General features: G+C 41.5%; 1 protein-coding gene across 1 annotated transcript in view; it reads right to left on the reverse strand.

Moving 5' to 3' along the window:
* HCF107 (high chlorophyll fluorescent 107) overlaps positions 1-7698 on the reverse strand; it is a 34710-nt gene extending 27012 nt beyond the window's left edge. The window contains exons 1-4 of the mRNA XM_087387290.1: positions 6158-7698; positions 4329-4472; positions 2210-2515; positions 2001-2060 (exon numbers count right to left, since the gene is read on the reverse strand). Of these exons, the coding sequence (XP_087243416.1) occupies positions 2001-2060; positions 2210-2515; positions 4329-4472; positions 6158-6916 (1269 nt within the window). The 5' untranslated portion in view covers positions 6917-7698. The remainder of the gene's footprint in view (positions 1-2000; positions 2061-2209; positions 2516-4328; positions 4473-6157) is intronic.
* Between the last annotated feature and the right edge of the window lie 5279 nt (positions 7699-12977).

The raw sequence follows: 12977 nt of genomic DNA on the forward strand, positions 1-12977 counted from the left end.
GCAAGAGGAGGAAGGAGTGACGAAGAGGAAGGAGGGCGGGAGAAGCGGAGAAGAAGAAGGAGGCGGGAGGTGGAATGGTGGGGGGGCGCACTTGCGGGGGGGGGTGCGAGGTGGATGGGAGGAGGCCGGAGGCAAGGAAGCGGGAGAAGGTGGGGAAGAGCGGGGGCGGAGGAACTGTTAGGGGCGGAGTGGGAGAAGGCAAGGCGGGGGGCGGAGGCGGAGCAGGGAAGCAAGGAGGAGACAGAGCGGGGCGGAGCGGAAGAAGGTAGGACAAGAGGTGGAGGCGGGGCGGAGTGGAGGCAAGGAGGAAGGGCGGCGAGGCAAGGAGGGAGGGCAGCGAGGAGGGGGCAGCGGGCGGAGCAACCAAGAGCAGCAGCGGGCGGCCTACATGCCACCGCGGGCGGAGGGGGGGAGCTCACCAAGCAGCTCCATCACCCCAAAAAGAATCCTTACAGGTTAGAACTTTCGAGCTTGCCAATATGTAAATTGTTTCTTTTATGGAATGTGGATTGTGGTGGTGGCTGCATCCCAAAAAAAAACATCTAAGAATAAAGGGAGTGAGAAGATACGTCTGTAGGATCAGGAAAAAGAAAAGCAATCGGAGTTTGCGTCCTGGTCTTAGCAGGAGTTATTTCCATCAAACGACCTGACTAAATCAACTACAGAGAATTCCGTAATCCTTGGATTGAGATTGAAAAACTTAAAGGTAGTACTTGGTCTATTTCCACTTACTAGATGTTCTACATATATAGTATGTCTTGTTTTCTTTTTGAAGGTAGTACTTGGTTTATTCGTGTCCCAAAGTAAGACTATCCATAACCTTTCCTTACTGGCTTGAGTCAGTTTAGTTACAACTCTTTATTTGCCACACAATCTTGGTTTGTGCCAAAAACACAACATAAATATCAGTACATGTCTGTTAATGCTGCTTGCCTTTTCCTAGTTTGTTCGTGCTGCAGGGTTAGACGATTTGAGGACTGCTTGACAGACATACCGCTGTTGGTGATAAAGAGAAAATTGTGGTGACACCACAGGAAGTGGTAGAACACTTTGGGCTGCGCTCTACAGATGACTGAGTGCCTAATCATTCCACACATGTGAGCAGGTTCAAATGGCTCCCTCCCTATCTAAGATCAACTTTAAAAGACTCATTTGAACTCTGAAGTAGTATTTTGGCCAATGTTCTTGTCCGAGAGACAAATAGCCCCTTTCCAGGCAATATTGTGTCGCCGTCAGCATGTACTTGCTTAATAAGCTAAGGTGACAAAGAATGTAATGAGTTGTTTGACGTAATGTGCACTACTTCACTGCACATGGTAAGAAATCTTGTTGGGTGAGAGACTTAAAGATCAGAGAGCCATCTCAAAATCAGACATTTAACATTTAATCAGAGGCCCAGACCGCTGTGGATTTGGCCAACACTACAGGAGGTATTCATAGGAATACCCTGATGAGACAAACTCTCATTGACCACACTCAGCTTCATACTTCTTGAAAGGAACACTGATTATATCAACAAGTATGAAACAGGTACAATGCTCGTCTTATACCAATCCTCCTGGCCAACCATCTGATAAAGTGCGAAACCTTGCTTGAAATGCTATTCATAACTATTTATATTTTTTTAAGAATATCCTCACATTGATCAGATTACCACTGCAGCTAAAACAGAACAAACCATAATCAGCTGATCCTGTGTGCACTTTTAAGCATTGATGCAACATCACAGAGAAGCTCTGACAAATTTGCAGGACAGTTAACAGAAGCAGCCTCCATTTCCCTAAGCCCTCCTATGTATACATATGTCTATAGAAATATGGACATACTTCTCTAGAAAAATTACATAGCATAAAGTGCTCAAGCACATGAAAAATACCACTCATTCAGATAACTGCACATGGATATCATATCATCTGACCACTTGTTTTCATCAGTGATGGTAATGCATGAAAAACTGCTCTAACAACCCCATTTAGATTCAAGCAAGATATGTCAACCACCTGAAAAAGATAGCGAGCCGTAGGATTATTGTCTTGTTCTGCTTCCAAAAGGGCCCAAGCCTGTACTTTACAAAGATTGGCAACACAACATGAGAAACAGTTTTAATTGTCTAAATATTTGCGCTGTGCATCCTGTGCATACAGTAGGAAAGCAGGATGGCGCATTGACATGCAGAAATCACAATGGCATAATGGATAGTCATACACACCAGCCAGCTAGCACAACTCTTTGGATTGTATTTTGTTGCTTGTTTAAAAAAGGCTCTTGCTTCAGGGATCTTTCCTGCTTTGTACTCGATTAAAGCTGAAGTTTGAAAGAGATACTCATTTCCACCACAATATTTGAGCCCTTTGCTCAGCAGATCCCGTGCTTTTCTAACACTGCCTTGCCGAAGCTCCAAAACAGCCCATCCATGCCACGCTGCAGCATGCCTCAAGTCGGCTGCAGTTGCTGCATCAAAAAGTTTCCGTGCTTGGGAAATATGACCTAATTTTTCCTCTAGAATAGCCCAAGCCTGTGTAGCAAGCCAATTTAGCAGCAAAGATCAAACTCAAGAACTAACCAAGGACCTGAAATAAAGTAGCAAAAAAAATCACAAGGTTATCCACCCCCCAAAAAAAAGCTGGCTTGCTTTGGGAAGACCTTCATAACTGCCAGAAAATGTCATCGCTTGAAAAGAAAAGTAAAAAGTGCTATGCAAAAAATTCCTAATCAATTTATTGCCTGGGCCCAAGGAAAACCTAAGCATCCGAGTCACATAGAAAAAAAATGGCAAGTTCAACCTGCAGTAGGCTGCAGATCACTCAAAATTCTTTTAGTTTGTCATTAAGCCTGAAAGACAGATAAGGCATAAGACCTTTTCAAGCAGATACACTAAGGCACTTATCAATTATGATTAGGAACATGCATAGAGGATATTAAAAAAAGAGATATGTAGCATCAAGAAAGCAATCACGGAAATCCAAACCAATAGCTGTGTCTATAATAAGCCATGTTCCTTTCTTTTTTGTCCAGGAACAGACTAATACAGCTCAACAACACCCTGCTTTCCAATTTAATTATACACCTCTCAATGGTTTCTACTCTATAAAAAACAATAGTATTGTTGTCGTTGTAGAGCTTCTCCCTAGCTTCTTCCTAGAGCAGTAATGGACCCAACTCCTCTAAAGTCAAAGGTTTGGACCTCTGTCTTGCCGTCACAGTCATAACGAAGCTTTTGAAAGTCCGTGGCAGCCTCCGAAGTACCATCAAGGCCAACTGGTTAGAATATACCTTCTGACCAACTGATGCTAATTGATCTCTCACCACCTTGATCTTTGTCAAGTGGTCATGTGCGGAATCTACCTCATCCATATCCAAGTTGTAGAGCTGATACTGAAGATGTTATGTAATAAGGGGCTAGGGGCACTTTTTCCCTTTATTAAAGTTTTTTACTCCAAACCACACTTAGAGGTTGAGTTTGTGGGTGAGTTAGTTACCACACATCTTTTAACCCTAGTTAGGGTTCATTCTAGGGTTTCATCTCTACGACTACCCTAGCTTTGTAGTTCATTGTTGTTGCTGCAATTTCATTCCAGCTTGCTTCAGCTCGATTCTCTCACTTCTCTCGCTTCCATCTCCAACATAATTTTGGTATGCCACATCATCGCTCATTGAAGGTCTGGTATGGGCCAAAATCTTATTCATTCTTATTTTATTGGTGACTCATTTATCCTGGCTACCCTTCAGCTCAAGGTGCTCATGAGTGCTTTCACAGTTCCAATGCTCCCCACCACACTACTTTTCTTTCCTCATTTTCAGAATGTAAGATGGAACTAGATTCACACAAAAAAACACATCTTGCAGTCCCTATTCTGTACAATATAAGAGTAGCCAATTTTAATGGCAAGCCTTCATACTGTTCAGCATCTGACCCATATGTGAAAGCTGATAGAGGCTGATGTCTCTTGGTCTAAATGTTACCAAAAAATGAAAAGAGATGCATGAAATGTATCCATGCAATTCCAAAATATCGAACCCGATACATCACTTCTTAGAGACAAGCAACTTCCAAACATTCAAACTAGATCAGTAAGGAATGTTCCCAATTTGAGCAATTTACGGACTCTCATTAGCAAGGTTTTCCAAAGATCTCTCGTTCAACTGCTTTTGTAAATCTCCTCATTACATGTCCTTGATGCCAAACTTTCCAGTGCTTTGACCACAAAGTTACCAACGTATACACAGCAAGATAATAGCAACAATATTGAAAACTATATCAATATGAAACTCATGCTGACTTTTCACAATGAAATCTGGCATTCATTTAGATGCTCAAGTTGCCAGACCTGCCAAATAAATGCATTTTCACCTCGAGCAGCCTGGCATCCATCCTCAAAAACAGCTCTTGCATCCACAAACTTCCCTTGCTTCATCAAGCGACTTCCCAACGTCACATAGGCCCTCCCATCAGTAGGCCAATCCTTTATACACTGCACAAGAAAATAAGATAAAAATAAAGCTTATTTAAGGACACTTTTCAATGAAGCTCATACACATGCATGGAAAAGATGTCCAAGATTTCCAACACCATTTTCAAATCCCGGCATAGGGACTGTTTTAAACATGCTGTCAAAATTTTCTCACCTTCAAACAATAGACTGCCTAGATGCGGTCTTTGGTCTCCATTGCCACAAAGAAATTACAGAACGGCATTTGACTAACAAAGAGCAAAAAGGGAAGGGAAGACAATGGTGGAAGGGGGAAGAGAGGGAGAGAGGGAGAAAATGTAAGAGAGAAAAGGGAAGATTTAATAACATCTACAAAAGGCCTACGAGACCAAGTCAAAAACACATCATGGTAGAAATATCTTTTGTAGGTGTAAGGTGCCAAGATAGGAAGTCAAGGAATCGCATAGAATCAACAACTATGACATACAGTGGAGAGCAAGGGACAGTCCTTAACCCAAAAATATGGATTTTAGAAAAGAAAATCAAACAAAGAGTACACTTCCAATTGGGAAGCTTGAAAACCACCCACATGCTGTACCTCTGGTAATCTCAATTTATCTCGTTCTCCACGTGTGAGAATCACCTCTCCCAAAAGTATCTGAATCTCAACCAGAGGTAGGATCTCATCTTAATCTCGTGCAAGAACCTCTCGCTGATCTCCTGTGAATGTTTGTTCTAGAACAAGCCTTTGGTTGCATATCTTTGGAACTGAACCGATGTTTTGAAGAAAGCTTTCCGCTTGCTTTTTTGCAACGTTGGTATCTCCTTGGATGGGAAATATAAATATGAGAGTGTTCTAGATCCCTCATTGGACTACAGTTTTAGTTGCTTGTATTTCCATGATTCTATAGTTTAGAGGCTTAAAATATGTTTAAAAACCATTTTGGAGAGGTTTTCTGGCACGTGCTTCCTTGTCAGAGACTGTGATGCAGTTTTGAGGCCTAGAACAGCTCCATTTGGGAGTAATGAGCTTCTGTTGTGCACATATATATTCCAGTGTTGGGATAAAACGATGGCTGCCTAAAAAGCAATGACTCATCTAGTTTCGGAAAATCTATTGATTTTGGGATAGCAGGTCTGCTTTGGGGGAAAGGAAGATTTTGCTCTCTCTCTCTCTTCCAGTTTCACCCGTGTTTTCGGATGATTTTGAATTTTGAAATTCTGTCAGATCATGATTGTGACTGAAGCTCTGTGATTTGGGACTTTGAGACCTGATTGTGCGACTCTGTCATGCATCTGGTGCCGTTGTAGCTTCTAACTCCCTTCTATGACGCCATTAAGCATAATACACGCAGCAGTATCGTTTACAAGATATTTATCATATATATAAAACACTCGTTTATATCATGCAAGAGAAAGCTGGCTGCCAAATTTGCTTCACTGTAGTTTGTTCGCTCTTAGTACTACTAAGTAAATTGTATTTCCCTGGGAAATAGAAGACACGTGCCTTATCTTTCCTCTGACTGCAACATAACACACACGGAAAAAGACAAAATGTCGAGATGCGCTGCTATTCTACGAAATTTATGAATATTGGAAACACTACGTATAAATGCTCGATAATAACAGGTAATAGGTAGGTAGCTGCCAACAATTCTCCCGTGTTGCTGCTTGGAGAATGATTGGCCAAGCACCATTTGTAAAAGGGTAAGAAAAGATGGCCTTACCCGTCTTAGAATAGCTTCGGCTGCACTGTGTTCTCCTTCACGGAACAAGCATTTTGCAGTGTATAAATCCAGGTCCAAATTTATAGGAAGGCGTTCGCAACCAGCCGCGGGAACACTGGCTTCAGACAGAGCTGCTTTGTATTTCAAGGATCTTGTGCTTGGAAAACTTGAATTGGCCTCCTCTTCGCCTTCAAAAACGGTTTCCTTTGCAGCTGGCCTCCACCTCCAATCTGAAGAATACGATCTAGCTCCCTTCCTAGATGAATTCCCAGGTTTGAAAGTACTGTCCAATGCCACTTGTTTAGCAAACCTTGCAACCAGCTCTTCCTCTTCAAATTCTTCGGTCGTCGTCATCGACTTAGAATCTGCAGTGCTTACTTCGTCATTTTCCCGAATCACCGAAGATACAGAAGACAATCCAGTCTCTTCATTGTCGATAACGTTCGATGCCCTGCCTTGTCGCGGCCTGCGAATGACGCTCGCCTCGCCTTGCTCCGAGCTAGCTCTAAAATTCGAGTTCAAGGGTGCTTCACGCTGCGAAGCTTGCGCTCCGGGCACAACATCGTTCCAGAATTGCTGGCGTCTGGCAATTGCCAAGGAATCTGAATGCTGCAAGATGAGGGAAAGAGAAAGGAGAGGGTGTATGGGATGAGACGAAAGGGAAGAGAAGCAATGGCGAGAAGGGAAGTGATCGGGAGGGGGAAGGGGAGGGAGGAAGGAGCACTGGGGAGAGGGAAGCGCAGCAGCAGGACTTCCCATTCTAGCTGCAACTGATTTGGATGACTCGCCACTCTTTCCGTTCAAAGCTCAACGCTAACGTCAATCACCATCTTATCCACAAGAACATCTTGCTCAAATCTCTAGATGTTCTGCAATCTCGAAAATCTCATCTTTGTGGCTGCCGCTGTGATCTGCAATCTGTGAAATTCCGCTGGCAACTCCTTTTGCTCTAAAGCTCAACGATTATCGCATAATCTGTCCATACAGGACTCAAAAATGCGTACCTGCCATCCCTGCTCATCCTAATCATCTTTCATCCCGCGCTTCCTGCATCGACACTCTGCTCCCAACTCCCAATCGCATTCTCGGACAAACCTGCTGTGTGTGTGCTGCCGTCTTTCTCCCCTGCAAGAAAAGCATTCCCAAGCCGCTCCTGCGGGGAGCTGAGCTTTCCCTGCTCTCGCTGCTCATGCGAAGCATCTCGTGAAGGCTTTAATCCTCCGCTTCCTGAATGGACACTCTGTTCCAACTCGAATTTCATTCTCGGACAAAGCTGCTGTGTGCTGCCATCTTTCTCCCCTGCAAGAAAGCATTGCCAAGCGGCAGCTGAGCTCACAACAAAGGGAGACGTGTAGAAGGTCGTATCCACCGATTCTTCCCGTGGAGTAGCTCAAAATCGGTTTGTAGATATTACACTAGAATATAAAGCTTAAGGATAGGCTTTTCCCATTTTATATCTTACATTCTCATATATTTTCGGGACTCAAGGCTTTATTTAGTTTTGGGTTCTCTAAGCTCTCGTCTCTCTATGTGTTCTCTTCTCTTCTCTTCTCTTCTCTTCTCTTCTCTATCTCTATCTCTTCTCTATTACCGAAGCTCGTGACATGGCAAGAGGATGGTGGTTCAAGGAGAGATTCCACATTTGGAGAGAGGAAAGAGAGAGATTGGAGGTTCAAGAAGAGAGATACGGTGAGTATTTAATGCCCGTGCAAAGCACTGGTACAGCTCTAGTTATGTGGAAAAGGGCCTTTCATTCATCAGCTCTTGTTATGTGGAAGGGCCTTAAATGAATGCTATACTGATCTAATAGAAGGATAACCCCAAGAGTGGATTTAAACTTTGGTACTCCTAGTGAAATTTTCACCTTGTTTCACCATATTCGGCCCAACTTTGCTCTAAACTTTGTACCTTGAGATCTAAAACCAGCCACCATGTTTGAGTACACATTTCACATGCTAAAATAGAAGTTTTGATTGCAACTTCAATGTTTACATTCATTCGAGCTTCATTAAACTAAGCCTAAACGTACGTAATGTAAGCGAACGAACTTAACAAAGGCACTTACTGCTTAGTTACTTCACTTCATAGCCACTCCCGAGGCAAGCACTCTGCCCTAGAAGACGAGTTCAACAGAGTTGGGCATGAAGTCGCATTCCATTAGGACAGCGAAGGGGATGGAAGAGGAGGCAAGAAGTAGGCAAAGGGGCACATGAAGTATTGGGAGGATGGAAGGAGGAAGGGAAGGACGCCATGGACTCAATTTAGAAGGAGGAAAGGAGGAGGTAACCTCTTAAGTCTTCACAGTTGCTCCGTGTGGTAGAGTAGAGAGCTTCCCTCATCACAATGTACAAGGCCTTGGCTTGTGATCCTACAAAAGAGGAGTCTCTAGCGGTCAAGCCTTTGGAATAGTATTGTCGCCTCAATCTTGTATGTTGTAGCAAGAAGCATTTTCGACACGGGACGTCCCACCCTCTAGATCACAACACATTTGAGTCCCAAGGGGGGGTGCTAATTGGGAAAGAGGGGTTGACTGAGAAGCAAGGAAGGGGCTGAGTGAGAGGGAGGGGATGGCATGGCATGGCAAGCGGGCTTGTTACATCAACCATAATCGTGGATGCATGAGGCTCGGTTATGTTGAGGCAAGAAAACCAAAGGGCTTGACAGCATTTGCCTTTGGTGGGGCCTTGAGGAGTTCGATCTAGGTTTATCCCTAAGCCTAGGCATTATCGAGGAGGTGCATAATGAAGCCCAAGAGGGGGCTTTAAAGGAAGGGGTCCCTTGTCAGTCACATGGCACCAAAATAGATAGGCACTTTGGCAAGTGTTAGGCTAAGGGGAGAGTTTTAGAGAGAACTTCAAGATGGAAGGAGAGAAAAACAAGGTAATGCGGAAGAGGAGACTCTCAGGTAGAAAAGTTGGTTCTCTCATGAGCTTGTGGTAGGGTGAAGAGTCATATAGATGTAACGTTGGTGTCAGAGCCACCTCATTTCTCTGTTGCAATCGTTCTGCCTAGAAATTTTGGCTTTAAGAATGGGATCGCTTTGAAGAATGAAGCACCTGCAGAATTGGCGTGTCGATCACTCTTGGTGGACAAGAGATTAAATTACATGCCATACTTGTTTGCATTGCATCTTAAGAGACTCGTGTAGCAAGACTAATCTATTCTGAAAAGCAAGATAAACTCCCAAAGTATTGAAGCTGCAAGGGCACGAAGGGATGCAATCACTTTTTACTTTTATGATGATTTTGAACAAGAAGGTAGCTAAATAACATCTCCAGGAGCACACATATTTTTACTTTTGTGATGATTTTGAACAAGAAGGTAGCTAAATAACATCTCCAAGACTGCACATATCCGAAAGAGCACATCACTTCCAAGCTACAAAGACTACGGCCTGAGCAAAGGAGCACTCACGTTGACACTCATGGACCTACATAGAGAGAAAGCCATTCATAATCATGCCACACGGCTCTTGAGCCCGATTGCAAAGCCATGATTTCAAGCATTATTGATGTGACTTTCTTGATAACGCAACAAATGGTTGGAAGCAATGACCTAAATGGCTGTAATCTCAGACGGGGTGATGGATGGCTAGCCAAAGAATTGAAGCAAGGAAGAGAATCCACAGTGACAAACAAGTCACGACCTGCACACAAAAAAGCTAAAGTTAAGACATAGAAACGTGCCACATCATCAAAGGTCCAAAAGACCTTAGTAAAAGCCACATTAGCAAGGCTTTTATACCTGTCTCCAAAAGACCTTGGTAAAAGCCACATTAGCAAGGCTTTTATACCTCTCTCCAAAGTTTAAAGCCCCTTCTCATTCCAAAGGTCCTAAGGTCCTTTTCACCCTCTCTTTCTCTCTAAGGTTCATTACCCATAACCTTTTCAACTCTTAGCCTCTCCAACCTTCAAGAAAAGGACTGGAGAGCAACATTGTGGAGATCAAGATCGAAGGAAGTGAATTCAAGAGTGGGACTAAAACGTGAGATCGTTAAGCAAATGAGCGACTCGATTTTGAAGACAAATCCAAGGCCTACCAGAGAGATGGGCATCATATTTTTCTCTTTGTTGTAAAGCTCTTTGCTTTATGATTCTAGAAAATTCTCATTTTAAAATGACAACTCCAGAAATAGATAAAATGATTAGCAAGAGCGACGAAAAGGAAGGCTATAGTTGAAAAGGAAATACATGAGGAAACACAGGAGAATGCTATGGACTTGGAGGACATGGATTATGGTGATTGCAGAATTCCATACTTGGAATTCACAAAACTAGAAAACCAAGCATAAAACATAGAAATATAGTTAGAGTCAATTGATTGCTCATTAAAGCCTCTAAATGAAGTCATTTCCAAGTTATATCATTCTCAATTGGTAACTCTTATAGTAAAATTTCCAAGTCAAATTCAGGCGGCTACCTCTCACCTAAAAGAAACCTTAAATATTTTTAAGGACTTAAAACCACCATTATTCAGTGGGGAAGAAAAACAAACAAACAAGGATGCCATAAATATGTTCTTGCAAAAAGTAGCAAGACCTCCGGCGACACCCTTATTGAAAATCAAGTCATGGAAGCAAGTCTTTCCCTTGGAAACAATGCACATGAATGGTGGATGAGCCTCAAGCAAACAAATAGGATTCCAGAGTACTGGTTTGAGCATTCCTAAAAGAATTCGTACCTGAGAATGACTTAGAAAGGGCATGGGAAGCATGGGATAACTGTAGTATGGGCAAAAATACTTTAGTCCAATAAATAACAAATTATAGGGAGGCCATCCTTAAGTTGAACGGAATTGATAAATTCCAAAATATTAGAGTTTCTATAAGGGCTTTAAAAGATAGCTTATCATGAGGTAGCACCCATGTGTGTTACCTATCATCGATAATATGGCACCTCACTTTTGGTCCTCATGATATACTGAGGATGCATGGAAAAATTAAGGGGCAAAAAGTAAGAACTATGGTCAATGATAGTGCCACACACATTTTCTTAAACTATTCATTAGTTAAGAAATTGAAGTTGCCTGAGAGTCCAATTGCCCATAAATATGTTGTCTCTCTCTAGCAAAGGGTAGTGATAAAAAGTTTTGGGACACCATGATACATGGTATAGACGTGGATATTCAAGGCTATTAGGATGCCTTGGATTCCAAATCATGCATCTCGACAAAAGATGTTCTTAATGGTTGTATAGTCTTGGGCATAGCTTGCAGCGTCGTTATTTAAATGACCTTGGACATAGCTTGCAGTGTAGTTATTTAACTAACTCTATCATTTTTTTAAAAAGATGGTAAAGTCTTTCAGATTCAGGAAGAACATGATGTACCCAAGTCTCCCCTTATTTTTTCAATGGAATTGGAATGACTTCTACACCAATAAGAATGCGAGATATATCTCTATGAACTTACTTTTATTAGTGATTTTATTTCTTTTACATTTAAAAATACTAAATTTTATATTGATGTTGTTAGAAAGTATAAAACTATGATTTAATGGTTGAATTTGAAAATGTTTTTCCGGTTGATTTGCATTATGGTTTACCTCCCGATAGAGAAGTAGATCATAAGATAGACATAATTCATGGATCTACTTGTGTACCATATAGACTTAGTCAAACAGAAGAATGTGAGGTTGAAAGACAACTACTCAAATATCTTAGGAAGGGCCGAATTCAACCAAGTAGCTCACCTTGGTCTTTACCAGTTTTATTGGTAAAGAAAAAGATGTTACTATGCGATTATGCATAGATTACTGGGTTTTCAATAAAATCACAATAAAAAATAACTATCCTATGGCTCGCATTGATGAGCTCTTTGATTAATTGCAAGGGGGGAAATATTTTACTAAAATTGACTTAAGATCGAGATATCACCAAGTACAAGTTAGAGAAGAGGATGTCCCTAAGACATCATTTCGTACTAGGTACGAGCAGTTTAGAGTAATGCCATTTGGTTTAGCAAATGCTCCAAGAGCTGTTATGATAGTTATGAACAATGTCTTGAGGCCAGTCTTCAATTTTGGAGAGCTCATGCCTACTTACGGCAGCAGCTATAATCACAATGGGAGAGGTGAGAGGAGAGCTCATTCCTACATGAAGTAAGAAGAGGAGTATCTATAGAAAGACATTTTCCTCATCTGTACATAGGCAGCTTCACTGAATCACAAAGATAATGAGGAAGCATCAATCCAAAAGATTGGTAGAACCAAAAAGAAGTGTGTAGATACCCAAGCCTTGGAAGAAACCCATTTTACTGAGTCTTACAAACCCCAACCCCCTCCTCTGTGCTTATTTATTTACCTACTAAACCCGTTTTGTAATATTTAAAGTAGTAACCTAATCCCCCTAGTCCCCTTTTATAAATTTATTAAATGACTCTAATTAATATATATATATATATATATGTATAGTAAACTTTTTTTAAAGCCCCTTTTTTAGTTTGTATTTTTCATTTTCCCCCCTTGATTTTATATCCCTTTCTAATCCCTCTTTAATGTTTCATTTTATAATCCCCCCCTCTTCTTCTCTTTTCTCTTTACCTTCTAAATTTTTTTTGTGTAATTGTTACCCTAAAACCCCTTGGCCCCTTTTATGATTTTAATTATTTGACTATAATTATGATATAGGTATGTATACTAGACTTTTTTATTTTACATTTTAAACCCCCTCTTTTTTATTTTTCTTGTTTTTTTAATCCACTTTTTGCCCCTAATTAATTCCCCCTAACTAATCCCTCGTCGAATGTATCCCCCTCTTTGATTTGATTAATAATTTATAATTAATCCTTTCTAGTCTTTTTAGATTTATATATTCGACTTAGA

Source organism: Dipteris shenzhenensis, chromosome 16 (assembly GCF_047967505.1).
Source record: "Dipteris shenzhenensis isolate YYH24624 ecotype China chromosome 16, Dip_SZ_1.0, whole genome shotgun sequence".
Taxonomy (NCBI): domain Eukaryota; kingdom Viridiplantae; phylum Streptophyta; class Polypodiopsida; order Gleicheniales; family Dipteridaceae; genus Dipteris; species Dipteris shenzhenensis.